Source organism: Alligator sinensis, unplaced genomic scaffold (assembly GCF_000455745.1).
Source record: "Alligator sinensis unplaced genomic scaffold, ASM45574v1 scaffold4_1, whole genome shotgun sequence".
NCBI classification, from domain to species: domain Eukaryota; kingdom Metazoa; phylum Chordata; order Crocodylia; family Alligatoridae; genus Alligator; species Alligator sinensis.
This window is the reverse complement of record NW_005841887.1, coordinates 3,450,280-3,467,838: the sequence shown is the minus strand read 5'-3', so window position 1 is coordinate 3,467,838 and position 17,559 is coordinate 3,450,280. Positions and strand designations below refer to the sequence as shown.

At 44.7% G+C, this 17,559-nt stretch overlaps 1 protein-coding gene and 1 long non-coding RNA gene across 2 annotated transcripts in view; one reads left to right on the top strand and one right to left on the bottom strand.

The window, feature by feature from the left end:
• The first annotated feature begins 6 nt into the window (after positions 1 to 6).
• LOC112549269 lies at positions 7 to 16,433 on the top strand. Its single transcript, XR_003092648.1, has 4 exons — positions 7 to 191; positions 1,000 to 1,142; positions 14,470 to 14,583; positions 16,368 to 16,433. It is a non-coding gene; the product is annotated as an uncharacterized LOC112549269 (long non-coding RNA).
• PARP15 (poly(ADP-ribose) polymerase family member 15) overlaps positions 3,925 to 17,559 on the bottom strand; it is a 35,104-nt gene continuing 21,469 nt past the window's right edge. Inside the window, exons 10-14 of the mRNA XM_025196949.1 lie at positions 13,624 to 13,830; positions 12,918 to 13,526; positions 9,390 to 9,532; positions 6,389 to 6,563; positions 3,925 to 5,054 (exon numbers count right to left, since the gene is read on the bottom strand). Coding sequence (XP_025052734.1) covers positions 4,765 to 5,054; positions 6,389 to 6,563; positions 9,390 to 9,532; positions 12,918 to 13,526; positions 13,624 to 13,830 — 1,424 coding nt within the window. The 3' untranslated portion in view covers positions 3,925 to 4,764. The remainder of the gene's footprint in view (positions 5,055 to 6,388; positions 6,564 to 9,389; positions 9,533 to 12,917; positions 13,527 to 13,623; positions 13,831 to 17,559) is intronic.

Sequence of the window (17,559 nt, the reverse complement as noted above, 5' to 3'; positions counted from 1 at the left end):
TCTTGGGCCCCGCCCCCGCCGCTTCTCCATGGGGCGCGTGAAGGGCGCCTAGCAACCAATCGGGAGTGGGAGGGGGCGGGCTCAGACGCTGATTGGTTGGGCTGGACGCTGCTCCAGAGGGCGGTGTGGCGCTGAGCAGTGCTACCGTGCTGTCTAGTGTATACTAGAATACTGTCTACCGTAATACATAGGTGAGCTGCGCAGAACCAGACTGGGTAGATGGCGCCGTGCTGTGCAGTCCAGAGCAGAACTGGGGGAGCCGAAAGGGTCAGGATTTTCCTGGCTCTGTTGTCTCTGGAACTGGGGTCTTTTATACCTGCCCTGGCATAGTCACCTGCTGCTTGGACGCAGCCCCCAGTGGTTTGATGTGTGCCCAAGCAGGACGGGCGTCATAGAGAATTCAGGTTGGAGGGACCTTGGGATGTCACATCTAGTCCAACCCCTTGCTCAAAGCAGGACCAGCCCCAACTACGTCATCCCAGCCAAGGCTTTGTCTAGCCGGGTCTTAAAAACATCCACGCATGGAGCTTCCGCCACCTCTCTGGGTCACCTGTGCCACTGCTTCACCACCCTCCTAGGGAGAAAGTTATTTTGTGATATCCAACCTAAACCTCCCTTGCTGTCCATTTGGGCTCCCTCTGTGCTGGCTGGGATTTCACTGGGAACGGTGTGGTTGAAACCCAGATGTTTTATGGAAATTCGTGAGTTTTGATCAACTTCCAGCGAAGCAGAGGCAAGGTCCCCCAGCTGCTGCCCAGTTTCCTAGCCGCCCAACTGGCTGGGAACCAGACGCCTGGGAAGGGGTGGGGTGGAGCCAGAGCTGGGGCAGCAGGAGGAATCTCCCCAGGTAGGGGCTGCCAGGGGGTCCATTTTGTTTTTAAAAAATGCAAGGAAACATTTCAGTTCCCCCAAAACATTGCGTGTGAAGACAGGAACAGGGAGGAAGGAATTCCTTTTCTGGAGAAAATCTGGCTATTTTTATTTTTTCCTCCAATCCAGGGCAAAAACTACCTTTTTCAAGAGTCAAGAGCCAGTCAAGTTACCTGCAGAGAGAAATTCCAGGTTCCAACCAGCTCAATCCTTGCCTTAAAAGCACAGACTTTAATCTGGCGAGCTATGGCACAGCTTTATCAGCATCTCAGGTAGGAGCTAAGAATGGTAGTTTGTGATAACACCTATCTAAGGTGGCCAAATGACTCATTTAATGTCACTTGAGGAAGCTGGGAACAAAAAACTCCTAATTTCTAGTCCATGCTTTACTACAGCCTTCCATTCCTCCTCTTTCTGAAGCCTGGGGCAGTACTAAGAGACTCAGACAGATGCCTTGTACTCCACTACACGGATCTGCTACAGGCTACAACTAGGACAAGGCTCTTGAGACATACTGGGTGTATCTGCATGTGCAGTTAGCAAGGAGCAATACATTCTGGCAGTTTGCCACAGCAGCGAGAGCCAGAGTGGAGCAGCCCCAGGCTGGCAGCAGGATCATGGTAGTGGAGGAGGAGTTTGGGGCACAAGGGTGCTACAGTGCAGGGCTAGGCAGCAGGCAGCCTCTGTACTGTAGCACCCTCGTGCCCCAACCAGCCCCAGTCACCATCTCCATGCATGTTGAGGTAGCATAAATTACTCTGCTGTAGGATAGTATTGGTTCTGGGCAGTAGTATCCTATAGCGGAGTTAATATATTTACTGCACCCTAATAGGGGCACAGGTGTAGATGGTGACGCTTTACTCTGGAGCTAATTAGTCAACTCCACAGTAAAGTGCACTGTGTAGATGCACCCACTGAAGAGCAAATAAACTAAACTAGTTTAATCCATATAGTTGTGGGAGCCTGAACTGGATGATTTTTTACTATTGCAACTATCATTTCTTTAGAGTGACTTGTGGAGTTAGGGTCTGATATGTTTTGATGTTATTTATTATAATTGTCCTGCCTTGTGATTTGCTGGGTGATCCATGTACTGTCTTCTATCATTTTATTTAGCTTTGCTCCTAGCATGTGAGAATCGCACTCAAGTACATGTTTTCTAGACAGTATGTGCCTCTGATGTTGGTCACAGTGGAATGGAAACCCACATCATGGCTGTGTAAAACCAGGAAAGATAGTGAATTACTCCTACAGAACAATTTGTATTTCTTTACTCTTATTTGTAATAAATTGGTTTTTTAAACTCCTATTATACGGAAGTAGGGCCAGGATCTCTGCAGTGCAAGGAAAGTGTTCCAGATTAACCAAAGGTAGTGCTGAAATGTTAATGTGACCCGTGTTACTGTTTAGTGCCGATCTGCAATCCCTGTTCAGATTATTTCAAGTAGGACCCCAAATAAATTTGGGGATTACGAGTGTTTAGGTGTTATTGAAAGATCATGAGGCTTAAACAGAATGTACATCAGGTCTATGATCTTTACTGCTTCTTCATAAAATTGGTCCTTTAGCAAACCAGCTTCCAGAACTGGAGTCAAGATTGCCATCTGAGATGACTACTCTTGCTAGGATTGCTGGATTCCTGATTGACAGAAATGTGGCTTGTTGTAAGGTTTCCTCCAAAATACAGCTTCTGACCTTGGCAGAAAATAAACCTTGTAAAGTTGTCAAACTTATTTCCCAAGCAAGACAAATATGTCATCTTAATTTCCATGAGATGTCAAGAATTCTTGAGATTGAGTGAAGTATAGATGAGTTAGTAAGGACTTTAATCTCTGCTTCTTTCTTTTGTTTCATTCCTTATTTGGTTCTTTGGTGCACACCTTTATTGGTGATCTTAAAAGTGTTGATAGCTGTATTTGCCTGATATAGGAAACCCTGTAACTGTAATAACTTTTCCTGGTTTTGTTGAATGAAACCGGAATCAGTCTTTTTATATGCTTTCAAAAGACTAGGAGATATTTAAAGTTTTTGCATAGTATATAAAATACGGACCCATATATTTAGGCTAAAGAAGATGCATCTTGCATTTCAAATCATAGCCTTGATCAAATACAGTATTTACAAAACATTAGTAGAGCTTTGAACTGAAACTTTGTTAAGGTCCACCACCAAACTGACATTTAGGACCTCATGGGCTCTCTGCTCCCAATTGTTAGGTTTAGTGATCACATTTTCTTATTGATTAAAATAATCTTCTTTTCCCTGTTGCTATGAAAAAGACTCTCAGTTATAGCACGGGAAACTGTGAACAGGCCATTTGTGTGGACACGGCCACAGTAGTCAAATCTAACTACGTGAGCCCCGAATGCATTTGGCTATAGCTGTTAAGCAGAATATTTAAATAACTATGTAAGCATTTAGCTGTTGAGCAGAACATTTAAGCAGACATTTAACCATGTAGCTGAAAAAGAATCTACACATACAGGCTGCGTCCAGACAAGTATGGCCGTGCAGTATGTGGTGCCACAGACACATTCACCTGTTCTCCATGCTGCAAGCGGGGAGGGTGACCCCTGGATAGCCATAAAAAAAGCAGAGTGGTGCACACAGGGGCAGCATGCCCTGCTTAAAACCGGAGCCCAGATGGCTAGAGCCATGCTTTGGCTGCTGGACAGGCTCCAAGCGGCAGGACTGAAGGTACTGCAGCCCCAGGAGGCCCCCAGGACCTCAGGTAAGGCTGCTGGGGCAGCCCAGTGCTGGCCCCAGCCTCCCCTACCCCACTCTGGCTAACCTGCCATGCGCCAGAGCAGTGGCACAAGGCATGCTGCTGCTTCTTGTTCCTGGGGAACCAAACGTTCATGCTCATGTGGATGTGGCCACAGTAGTCAAAACTAAAACATGAAGTGACGTGATTTTTTAAAACCTTTTCAATTATAGTGATCTGATGTATAATTTGTAACATAGGTAAACAAAATGTTTAGGCATAAAGCATCATTTTAAAAAATGTTTATATTCCTTAAGATGTATTAAGGACTGCAGGATACCATAAAGCTCTTTTAAATAATGCACTTTAATACAGATCTAAATATGACATTTTGTTCTAATGAATGGCAGCGTAAATAGAAAATATCAGTGTCTCATGAATACAGGTAACAAAATTAATTGGCAGAAGTACATTGGATTTATAATTTACCTGAAAGTTTATCACAGTGAGACTTTTCAAGTGTTTGCTGGAAATCAAAACGTTATCACTGGTTATCATCTGTACAAGGCTATAATTCTATAGACCAGTTAATACACCAGATCTGCCCACAAAGAACATTAGTTCCTCCTACCTCTATAATAACTGTAAACATCATACGTCTTAAACATTCAAGAAGAACTGGCTTTGACCTTTAATATTTTGATTTGGCAGAATGCAAAAAGCATCGGCACTCTGGTACATGGGAAGAAAGGTATTTGAATGCAGAGAATAGTGCATTTAATAGCAGCCCCAGAGAACTGAGTACCCATATTGGAAACAAATGGCTATCATTATCACAATGGCATGAGTCTAGGGAAATCCAGGGAATGCAAAATTAGGTATTCCCTGCTACCAGCCAAACCTACCTAGTCTAATAGGATCTCTGTGCATTTTTCCACACCACTGCAGAATCAAGCCAAAATTATGCTACATTTGAAAATCTACTTAATTCTAGGTCCTTTTCTTAATACTTATAAGCAGTTGGCTATATTAAGGGCTATGTGATCTAAGAAACCAAAATATTTAGAGTTGTATAAGAAGAATACTAGTATTTTCTCATTCTTCACATATCTGAGTAAGAAATGATCCTTGAGTTATGTCTTCACAAGATAAAGGCACCAAAAGTATCTTCCAATGCTTTTAAACAAATCTTATTTCCTGAAAGTAATAAGGTACTCTGGGTAAGCTTGAATGTCATTAAAGATGACAAACATCGATGGTGAATTCATGCGATCAACCACACTGTCATATAGGTCAGTAGGATCGCTTGCATTTTTCGATGGTGGAGTTATCATTCCTGCCACTCCAACACAATACTGTCCAGTGAGGACTCGAGCAAGGTACATGTGTTTAAAGCCATTCATGTCAGGTTGAGAGTACGTATCCATAGCAGAATAATTGGCATGGACAGCAAAATAGGTTCCATTTCCAATTGCTGCAGCTGTGTTTGGAAAGATTAAGTTTTGAGAACAACAATTAGCAATCACTGGCTTTCACCCCCTTGAAACTTTATTAGGAAAAAAGGATAAATTGCACATTCAATTTTGAATTAATAGCTTTGTTCCATTCTTTCTCAAGATATGGCTTGCTAGCAAAATCAGCTCTGAGTCTTGAAATGACATCTTAATATTGCTGAGCTACAGTGGGACAAGTTTGGGATGCCTTGTTCAAAGAGGAAGGAATTTAATTCCCCACTTCTGCTTACCATTGTGTGACTTTCTATCTAGCCTGCTGGAAGCATTTGAATTTTCCAGTTTTATGATTTTATATAATTATAAGGACAGTTTTCTAACTGTCTAACGACATAGTCTGATTCCATAACCTTTCTGAAATTGGGTGAAACCTTTTCATCCAAGTACTCTCAAAATATGTGCAAGGGACTTGAAAACATTGTTTTACTATAATTAAATGCTAAATAAATCCCAAACATCCACTGCACTGTGCAGATTCTGATTCTCCTCTGACTTCTGCTATCCTCATCCTTTCTTGCTGAGTCTCTTCTTTGCTGATCACCACCCCACATCCTTCTTTCATGTCAGTAAACAGTAAACTACTAAACTAATACTTAGTCCCGGCTCTTGCAAAGCCTGTGCCCTGAGGAGTTCAATGCTTTAAGGTAAGCACAAGTGTAAGTCTGCAAGATCAAGATCATGTATTTGGATCAGTGACTCTGAGCCAAATCCAGTCATGGGCTTAGGCACCTTTTACTGCCTAATTTTTAGATGCCTGGACCCAGAATGGAATTCAGATCCCAAGGGAGGCACCAAGGCTTTCCACTGCATGTCAGAGGTAGGTGCCTCAGCACAAGATACCAAATACCTAGCAGGCTGAGGAGAGACTTGGGTGGGGGGCGGGGAGAAGGGAGGGGGAACTAATTTGGAAATCACTTGGCTTGAAGGATCCAGCTGTTACACAAAAATTAAACACTTGTGTATGTCGGGAATGTACCAGCACAGGTACATCAGAAGTCATTAGCTCATCAGGTCTGTCCTACTGAATCCCAACAGTGTATTCCAGAGGCTGGATGTACCATTAAATGAAAACAACTCTTGTGCTCATGGCAGCTTTGGACATATCCCCGGAAAAGACCCAAATGGGTCATCTACTCCTTCCCCTGTCTGTGTACAACTATTCCCTGTGGTACAGTTCCTAATTCTTTGCCATCTCCTCCCTCTGATCTCATGATCCAAAATGTGCCAAACAGGGTTGTAGTACCACAATGTTGCACCAACTTTCATTCATGCATTTCTAGTTTAGGAAATCAATTTATCTTACCGTTCTTTCCAGCAAAACCACGATTGAACCCATTATAATTAATTACGTTCAATGAGTTATGCGCTGTTCCATGAAACAGGCACCTTTCATTATTCTGATTGCCATTCTTATTGTCCACAGACAGTTTTTTGATTTGGTATTGCTGCCAGAGGAATGGATTTTGTATCCTTTCAATCTACAAAAAGTTAGAAAATGAAAGAGATTATTGCTATTGACAAATATTTATCATGACACCAAAGCATTAAAAAATAACAAATATAAATGTTCAGGTCACTCTGGTCCTTTGATTTTTTGTGAGGGTAGGCTTTATAGGTATATGGGGAATATACTCCAATGAAAAAACAGTAATCATGGGGCCCATCTACATGAGACATTTACTGCAGAGCTGACTAACTAGCTCTGCAGTAAAGTATCAGCATCTACAAATGCAGCCCTATTGGCCACAGTAAACTAATAACTGCCACTGGAGCATTATTTAGTGTGCTGCAACACGTGTAGATGGTGACGGGGCTGGCTGGGGCATGAGGGTGCTTCAGTGTGGGGGCTGCCTGCTGGCTAGCCCTGCACTGGGGCATCCTCGTGCCCCAGCCAGTCCCTCTGCAACACGCTGAGCCAGGTCAAAGTAGCCCTGGGCTGGCAGGCTGGCCTCCTGTAGCTGAAGCTACTCCAACCGGGCTCAATGTGCTGCAGACCTGATCACAGGTGTAAGCGCAGCGCTCGGGAGCAATAAATTTCACTGCGAACTGTGCCAGATTGCACGTGTAGATGCACCCGTAGAATCACAGAAAAGCAGGGCTGGAAGGGATTTCAGGAAGCCATTTAATCCAACCCCTTATTAAGGCAGGATCATCCCGATCTAAACTATCCTAGACAAGTGTTTAACCTGTTCCTAAAAACTTGGGAAACAAACACTCACAGACAACCCTAGGCATAATGCTTGAAATATCAAAAACACTCTTTAACTTGTCACAGGTCAAGCAGGGCAATGATGGCACTGCCATTGTCCTGCCACTGCAAGGACAGAACATAATTTGTTAATAAAAGATCAAGATCCAAGGAGGAGAACCATGCTCCCTGTTAGAGGAAGGTGAAAACCCCCACACTTAGTACCTGCCCCCCCTGATCTGACCATGGGGTACAAATCCTTCCTTGTACCAAATGTGGTCTGACCCTGAGCAGAGGAGTAAGATACACAAGCTAGGAACCTATGGGTTTTCTAAGTCCCAGCAGGATCATCAATATACCCCAGTCAAAATCCAGACAAGACCAACACCTATTACTTCTAAGGAAAGTAACCCTCCTCGACACCAGTAGCAATCAGGAAAGAAAACATTTCTTCATGGCCCCACAGAAAGCAGAAACCCCAAAGCATAGGCTAACTAGATACCTTCCACTCTGTACTGGAACCTGGGGACCACAAGGACAGCTCCACACATTATACATCCTGCTGGGCCAGAACACCCTTTTCAATGAACCTATCTCTTCCATAAAGTGATCCCAGCTCAGTGTTATTTAATAACCAAGCTTTGCTTCATTCTCCTGTTGTTGAGCTCAGTGCCCTCCGATTTGCACCTGCTCTGGGCTGTCGAGTCCCTCTTACGGTCTATGACTGATGCTATGGAGGTCCTGGAGGGCTAGGGGAGGAAACTCCTGGGATTTCCCAGCTACTGCTCTTCACCGCACACTCCAGATATTGCCTCTCCTAAATTATCCCTGTCCAATGTTTATCTTGAAAACCTCCAGTGAAGGAGACTGTATAACTTTCCTAAGGAGTCTGTTCCACTGCCTCACTTCTCTAACCATAAGGAAGTTTTTCCTGATATTTAAAATGTCATAGTTTCATAGTTGGTTGGGTCGGACGGGACCTGAGCAGGTCATCAAGTCCAACCCCCTGCCGTGGACAGGAAAGGATGTTGGGGGCAAATGACCCCGGCTAGGTGACTGTCTAGCCTCCTTTTGAAGATCCCTAGAGTAGGGGTGAGAACCACTTCCCATTTACTTCACTGCAACCTGAAGCCATTGCTTCACATCATTTCTTCTTCAGTAAGACAAAACAATTGTTCTGCCTCTTCTTCATAGCAGCCTTTCAGATATTTGAAGACTGCTACTGTGTGTTCCCTTTTCTCCAAGCTAAGTATGCCTGCTTCTCTCAACCTTTCCTTACATGGCTTCCTTCCAACCCCTTTATCATTTTTGTTGCCTGCCTCTGGACCCTAATTTCTCAACTTCCTTCCTAAAATGTGGAGCCCAGACCTGCACACAATACTCTGGATGAGACCTAATGAGTATTGAGTTGGAAACTTAGAAAATGAAAGCAGCCAAAGTAACCTAGAAACATTTTAAGCTAGATGATTTCCATTTAACACCTGAACCTTGCCTAATATACCTGGTACATGTAATAATACTGGTATGTCATTAGTGAGGTAATTAAGATTTTACAAATACAGTACAACCTCATCATAATGACTCCCCACGGGACAGACTACATTCAAAGAGGAGGTTTGATGTAACAGGATTGATTAATTTGATGCATCATAAAAATCTGATCCGACTCTCAGTGAAGTCCGTGAGAATCTTTCCAATGGGAGTAGGCGGAAAGGGCATTGGTATAGAAGCTACGGATTTTCAGGTTAAAAATAATAGGCTTTAGAGATGGCAAAGACCATTCCAGTCATACCCTTGCACAGTTGTTTTCATTTTCCAGGAACAAACGTTTGCTCCAACGTTTTTAAATAGCCAAATATCCCCCTATTCTTATAGGTGATAATCCCAGAGGATCTCAGCATTGGGGATTTTCTGTGTGGTTCAATATATATTTTCCCATTCGTAGTTTCATCCAGTTTCTCACAGCTGTCTTCCCTTTTGCTGATAAATATACAGGTTTGGATTTGCTCTCTGTCACTAGTGTATTGTGTTGGGGAAGCGTGGACCTGGAAGGGGTAGCTACAAGTAAAAACTTTGTAAAAACTGATGTCCATCTCTCTTTTCCATGTTACCTCACCTTGCTAATTTTGAATCCGCAGGTTTTCTGAAACTCCATCTGCACTTTTTGATATTCTGGTAATCCTTGATTTAGTTGCACCACTTTGACACGTTCCTGCTGCATATCATCCCACTCTTTTGGAAGATCTATCGATTGTTTATCTGCAAATTAAACATTTTTAATATTGTCTAAGTCTCACACTGATTATACAGGGTCCTGCCTTCCCAGTAACTGAAAAGAAAGGATCTATTACCTAATCTTTTCTTCCACAAATACCATTCTTTGGCAAGAGTATTATTTGCATGAATAATCCATAACGTCTGTAGCACAGATGGAGTTTTCTATATTTCTGTCACTCTCATCTGCTTGTTACCAAACAAACAGCATTCAACTAATTTTTTTAGAAATATCAGGAAACTTCTGGGCCACTCAGAAATATGTACCTAAACCTTCAAATTGTGGTCAATAGGACTATTCAGGTGAGTAAGGACAATTCATATGCTTAAAGAAGGTATCTAATGCATCTCATTACCTCTCTCTACTCATGGATATGCTTGCAGAGCACATGTTTGGAACATTTATCTTTTCCGTGATATGGTATTTGATTATGACATGTTAGGTTTTTGTTATGTCTGTAAATCAAAAGATTTATTAGCAAAGTGATTAAGTTGAGGGAAAATCCAAGTATAACTACTGTACTCTGTTGTCACTAGCTGTTCCCTGAAGTTCTGATTCAACAGAGCACTTTAAAGTATACTGGATGGTGGCTTGCATTATTTTTCTATTGAGGAGATGGCTTTAAACAGATTTAGAAAACAGTACAGAATGAAAAGTGGAAAAGAAAAAAGAAACATTTACAATATAGTTAAGGATAGGAACTTCCATGTCTTCTCTAGGTAGCCTGTCCCAATGCCTGACTGCTCTCATAGTAAAAAAGACAGCTTAAATTTCCCTTGCTGGAGCTTGTGGCCATTGCTCCTAGTCCTGTCCCACATGGCTACAGAGAAAAAGCCCATCTCCAGACTGTCCATAACTGCTCTTCAGGTATTTAAAGACTTATCAAATCTCCCCTCAGTCTTCTCTTCTCCATACTAAATAACCCTAGCTCTTTCAGTCTTTCCTCATAAGTTTTACCTCCTAGGCTCCTAATCATTTTTGTTACTCTGTACTGGACTTTTTCCAATCTGTCCACATCCTTCTTGAAGCATGTGGCCCAAAACTGGGCATGAGACTCCAGCTAAGGCCTCACCAGTGCTGAATAGATCAGAAAAATCACTGCCTTTAATTTGCAAGAGACACTTCTGTTAATACAACCCAGGATGCTGTTGGGTTTTTTTTGCAACAAGAGCACACTGTTGGCTCATATTCAGCTTATGCTCTGCTGCAACCCCGCGGTCCTTCTCTGAAGTACTGCAGCTTAGCCAGTCATTCCCCGCTCTATTGGTGCATGCAGTTATTTCATCCCAAGTTCAGGACTTTGCACATGTCCTTACCGAATCTCACCTCATTGACTGCAGGCTATTTAGCCAGCCTATTCAGATAATTCTGGATCGTGGCCCTACTCTCCAGAGCAGTGGTTTTCAACATGTGGTTTGTAAACCCCTGGGGGTCCCTGGACTATCTAAAGGGGTCCATGAAAGATGACTATGATCAATTAAAAGTATGTGAATACTAGGCCTGTGCGAATAGGCAGCTATTCGATTTGGCTTTGGATCCGGCTGCTTCAGATGCCAGCGATCTGATCCGGAGCTCCGGATTGGTTTCCTGCTTCAATCTGGCCGAAGTGGCTCTGAAACTTCGAAGCCGCCTCAGAGATCTGGCCATAGGGTGTAATGGGGGATATAATGAAATATCTATAACTTTGTTGGTTTTTCTCTGATTTGGGTGAATCTTGCAGGGGTGGTAGCCTCTGCTGAGAGCATGAAGCTTGCCAAGTTTCAAGAAGATAGGTGCAGGGTCTTGGGGGGGGAACTGCACCCCAAATTCTTGAAAGCAAAACTCATGTCACATGTGTGTTACACCACGGGGGGGGGGGGAACACTGCAGGGGTGGTAGCCCCTGGTGAGGCCACGAAGCCTGCCAAGTTTCAAGGAGATACGTGCAGGGGTTTGGGGGGGACTGGACCTCAAGCTGCGGACAAGCAAAACTCATGACATGGGTGACAGTGTGTGTGTTAAGGCACAGCAGGGTGAAGGCCCCTGCTGAGGCCACGCAGTCTGCTAGCTGTCGAGGAGATAGGTGCAGGGGTTCTGGGGCCCTGCACCTCTGGCTGCTGACAGGCAAAACTCATGACATGGGTGCTTGTGCAACTGACTGTCTTGGGGTGTGGGGATGACTAGGGAAGGCCTGGCTGCTAAGCTACTGTGTTACCAGTTACCAATTAGTCATGATTCACTGGGAACCAGCTCAGTACACAGTAGCTAGCTAATGTAACCAGTTAACGAGCAAGGATTAACACTTACAAAACCACAGACTAAGGAGAGGAAAGTATCAATACAGACAATCAACTGCCCCAAGACAGACCGTCAGTTGCACAAGCACCCATGGCACGAATTTTGCCTGTCAGCAGCTAGAGGTGCAGGGTCCCAGAACCCCTCTGCACCGATCTCCTTGACAGCCGGCAGGCTTCGTGGCCGCAGCAGGGACCACCATCCCTGCAGCTTTCACCCCGCTGGCCTTAACACACACAGGGTCATCTATGTCATGAATTTTGCCTGTTAGCAGCCAGAGGTGCAGGGCCCCAGAAGCGAGACTCCCCCTGCACCTATCACCTTGAAACTTGGCAGACTTCGTGGACTCAGCAGGGGTGACCACCCCTGCAGTTTTCACCCCGCTGTGGTGTAACACGTACATGTGACATGAGTTTTGCATTCAAGAATTTTGGGTACAGTTCCCCCCAAACCCCTGCACCTATCGTCTTGAAACTTGGCAGGGTTCATGTTCTCTGCAGAAGCTACCACCCCTGCAAGTTTCATCCAAATCAGACAAAAAACAACAACGTTATAGATATTTGATTCCCCATTATACCCTATGGCCAGATCTCTGAAGCGGCTCCGAAGCTTTTCCAAACTGCTTTGGAAAGCCTAAAGAAGCCAGCGCTTCGATCCAGACATGTTGCTTCAGCGTCCAAATCTTCTCCGGATCCGAAGCATGGTCTGAAGCCTCGCACAGCCCTAGTGAATACCCACACTTACAATTCAGAGTGGTCTGCATCTCCATTCAAAATTTCCAAAGGGGTCTGCACCTCCATTCAAAAATTTTTAGGGGTCAGCAAATGAAAAAAGGTTGAAAACCATTGCTCCAGAGTATTTGCAACTCCACCCAACTTGGTTTCGTCCACAAATTTGCTAACCACGCACTTGATCCAATCATCCACATCATTAATAAAGATATTAAACAATACTGGACCCAGGATGGACCTCTGGAGAACCCACTCCTCCCAACTAGGCATTGAGCCATGGATGACTACTAGTTGATCATGATGATCCAACCAGTCCCTGGTTAGTCAGTCCCTGTTTGGAGATATACTTTTCTGTTCTGAATTACCTTCCAGCTTTGAGACACGCTGAATGGTTACAGTTGTCCCTTGTTCATCTGTAGCATGCAAAGTGTTCATGTCCACCGTGTACTTCTTCCTGTTGACTTTGACATTGACAGATGGCTTTTTAGCTGCTTTAGCATCCTCTAACTGCATGTTTGTTAGAGGGTCAAAGGCTGCGAAAGTACCATCAGGGAGAGAATACTTCCACGCTACTATCTGGTGAACAAGTTCTATCTTGGATTGTTCTTCTTGGTCATCTTTAATTCTTTTGATCATTTTTTCAATTTCCAAGGAAGCATCATAGACATCTCTGGTAATACCAGAAACTTTAATGTACGGGGGACATTTGTTGGTTTCGACTTGAATGGTAATGTGCAGTTTCTCCTGGAGTTCATTCAGTTTTCTCAATTCTGCTTCACTAAACGTTTCAATTAATTCATTTTTAATATTATGTTCAGACTGTTCCTTTATAATCAGAATTTTTAACCAGGTTTCAGTGTCTTCCACATTTTGGCGGTTTTCACCACATATCTGAAATACAGCTAACTCAATCTTCTTCTTCAAAACCAAATCTTGCTTCTTTCTAGGAGGTTGTTTTTTGCCAGAAAAAAATGCTGTAACAAAGAATAAAGTCCATAATTATTTTATCTTTTATTTTAGAAAGTATTTAATTTTAGGTACTTGCAATTTTTAAATAAATGCTTTACTTACATGTTATCCTAGAATACCATGATTCTGATGCAGCTAAACCTGTTCCACCTCTTTTTTGCATGGCTGCATAAAAATCATTTTGCATATGTGGCTGAAAAAGGACTATTTTAATTTTTTCCACATGCTGTACTGGCTTTTTACTTGCAAAGTTGCCTATAGCATCCATCATATCATCAGCTACCTGAGCAGGATTCTGTCTTGCATTACCTGTAACAGTAAGAAAAATATAATTTATGTGCTTGTGAGTGAACAGTATATGAACTAAAAGGGTTTCTTCTGCATGGACACATCCCCAATTAGCATTGATGTCATCCTTTTTCCCCCCACAAGGGCCACACAAAAAAAAAAAGAAACAAGAAAAAAGAAAAGAAAAGGTCCCCATCAGCATTTTGGTCTTTTGGCTAAGATCAAATGTAGCAGCATTTTTGGCACCAAGGGAAGGGTGTCAGGGTTGGCTCTGGCCAGATCCCCATGAGTATGTTGGCCAATAAGGGGCCCATGTTTTATACTCATGCTCAGTGTTTAATCAGCTTCATATTTGGTTTCTAGTACTGAGCACATGCTGCCTTTGGCAGCTGTTTAATGAAAGATAATGTATTTAATGAGGCTTCCTTGTATGCAAGTATAAGTATACCCAGGGGGTAGCTACCAAGGAGGAGTATACCTCCTTGGCTCGCACTAGCAGGGAGTCAGTGAGAAAGGCCAAAGCTGCAATGGAACTGGGGCTGGCGAAAAAAATGAAAGACAACAAAAAGTCCTTCTTCAGGTGTATAGGGAGGAAAAAGAAGGCGCAGGGTAACATGGGCTTCACCTCTCTCCTAAAGGCAAGCGTGTCTTCTCTTCCAGGGTGGCTGATCTTGTACGGCAAGCTTTAAACTAGCCTTGCCAGGGGAGGGTGCTGCAGGAAGACGTGGAGACACCACCCAAGCAAGACAGGTGACACATGCAAGCAGTGCCCAGGTAAGAAACAGGGGTCCAGATAGTCTTCCTAATTGGGGGGTGGCACTTGCAACTATGCAAGTTAAATGCCTATATACCAATGCTCGTAGTATGAGGAACAAATAGGGGGAACTCGCCCTCAGAATAGCCAGTTCAGACCCAGACATAGTAGGGCTTACAGAAACGTGGTGGAATTCATCCCACGACTGGGCAGTTAGCATTAGGGGCTATCGGCTCTACATGCAGGATAGAGAAGGAAGGAAGGGAGGAGGTGTGGCGCTCTATGTCAAAGAGCAATACACATCCTCTGCCAGCAAAATGGGGTCAGAAGAGGGGCAAGCTGAAGTGCTCTGGGTCAAGATACAAGGGGGTCGTGGGGAGAGGGATGTAACGGTGGGGGTCTACTACAGACCCCCCCAACCAAGGGGAGGAGCTGGACCTTGAATTTTTGGGCCAGCTTGCAGAGGCACTTAAGGCAAGGGATATAGTTGTCATGGGCGATCTAAATTACCCAGACATCTGCTGGGAGGAGCATTCAGCCAGGTTGGACCGTTCCAGGAGGTTCCTGGCTGAGATACAGGACCTCCACTTAACCCAGGAGGTGCACAGTCCCACCAGAGGAAATGCCCTGTTGGACCTGGTCCTGGCCACAGGCGATGATCTGGTGAAGGGGGCTCCAGGTCCTTGACCACCTGAGTGATAGCGATCATTGCTTGCTGGAATTCATCGTCCAGCGCAGGGTGACAAGGGCCTGCAGCAAGGTGGCAGCCCTAGACTTCAAGAGGGCCAACTTCAAAGAGTTGAGGAGATTGGTGGGAGAGGCGCTGGGGTTCTCGAGGGCAGGGGAACTTGGTGCCCAAGATGAGTGGTCGTTCCTTAAGGAGACGATACTCAGGGCCCAAGAGGTGACAATCCCAACAAGAAGCAAGGGGGGCAAGAGTGCCCAAAAGCCCCCCTGGCTCACCAAGGACGTCTGGGAATGCCTGGTTGCCAAAAAGGCGGCATACACCCAGTGGAAGGGGGGGGCGATCTCCAAAGAGGACTATACCTCCAGCGCTCGGGCCTGTAGGGGGGCTGTTAGGAAAGCTAAGGCGGACATAGAGCTAGGACTAGCGTCCAAGATCAAGGATAATAAAAAGTCCTTTTTCAAATATATAGGGAGGATGAAGAAGGCACCGGGAAACGTGGGGCCCCTGCAAGATACAGTGGACAACCTGGTGGTTGCGCCAGAGGATAAGGCAGACCTCTTTAACATAGGACCCCTACAGGACAAACTAGGGCAACTGGTGACAGATAGGAGGGACAAGGCTGAACTCTTCAATGAGTATTTTGCCTCTGTATTCCTAAACAGATCAAGACAAATCTCCCAACTGCATTATAGCTAGGTACAGGAGGAACACTAGCCAACCAACTGTCAGCACTAACCTAGTAAAGGGACACTTGGAGGGGATGGATGTGTTTAAGTCAGCAGGCCTGAATGATCTTCATCCAAGGGTGCTGAAAGAACTGGCCAGTGTCATAGCAGAGCCACTGGCACAACTGTTTGAGCGCTCACAGTGCTCAGGTCAGGTCCCAGAGGACTGGAAAAGGGCCAGTGTGGTCCCTATTTTCAAGAAGGGGAGGAGGGAAGATCCGGGTAATTACAGGTCAGTTAGTCTTACCTCTATCTTGGAAAAATCTTTGAAAAAATTATCGAGGATCACATCTGTGGGAGCCCAGCAGGAAAAGTAATGCTAAAGGGCAACCAGCACGGGTTCATAGCAGGTAGATCCTGCCTGACTAATTTTGTTTCTGTTTACGACCAGGTCACAAAATGCAGAAGTTGAGGTAGATGTCATCTACTTGGATTTTAAGAAGGCCTTCGATACGGTATCTCATCCTATTCTCATAAACAAACTGAGCAGCTGTGACACAGATGATTACACAGTCAGGTGGTGGCAAATTGGCTTCAGGGTCACACCCAGAGAGTGGTGGTGGAGGGGTTGGGATTGACCTGGAAAGATGTGGGCAGTGGGGTCCCCCAAGTCTTGGTCCTTGGACCTGTGCTATTCAATGTCTTCATCAGCAACTTGGATGAGGGTGTGGAGAGCACCCTGCCCAAATTCGTGGATGACACGAAATAATGGGGTAAAGTAAACACACTAGTGGGAAGGGATCGAATCCAGGTGGGCCTGGGCAGGTTGGAAAAGGGGGCAGAAAAGAACAGGATGAAGTTCAACAAAGACAAGTGCAAAGTGCTGCATCTAGGGAGAAGGAATCACCAACACATCTATAGGCTAGGGGATGACCTTCTCAGCAGCACAGCAGCAGAAAGGGATCTTGGAGTCATAGTTGTCTCCAATAGGATTATGAGCCATCAATGTGACAAAGTGATTAGTAAAGCTAACCACATTTTGTCATGCATTAACAGGTACATAACGAACAGGTCCAGGGAGGTGATGCTTCCCCTCTATGCAGCATTGGTCACACCACAGCTGGAGTACTGCGTCCAGTCCTGGGTGCTGCACTTCAAGAGGGATGTGGATAACCTTGAAAGAGTCCAGAGGAGGCCACTCGTATGGTTAGGAGCCTGCAGGTAAGGCCCTATGAGGAGAGACTGAGGGACCTGGATCTCTTCAGCCTTCCCAAGAGAAGGCTGAGAGGTGATCTTGTGGCCATTTACAAATTCATTGGGGGGGATGGGACAGGGGGACAGCAAGAAATAGAAGATACTCTGCTTACCAAGGCACCCCTTGGAATAACCAGGGACAACAGCCACAAACTGATGGATGGCAGATTTAGTGTGGACATCAGGAAGAACTTCTTCACGGTAAGGGTTGCCAGAATCTGGAATGGGCTTCAAGGGAGGTGGTGCTCTCCCCTACCTTGGGGGTCTTTAAGAGGAGACTGGACAAGCACCTGGCTGGGAGTCATCCTGCCCAAGGCAGGGGGTCTAACTCGATGATCTACTGAGGTCCCTTCGGACCCTAACATCTATGAAACTATGAAACTATAAGA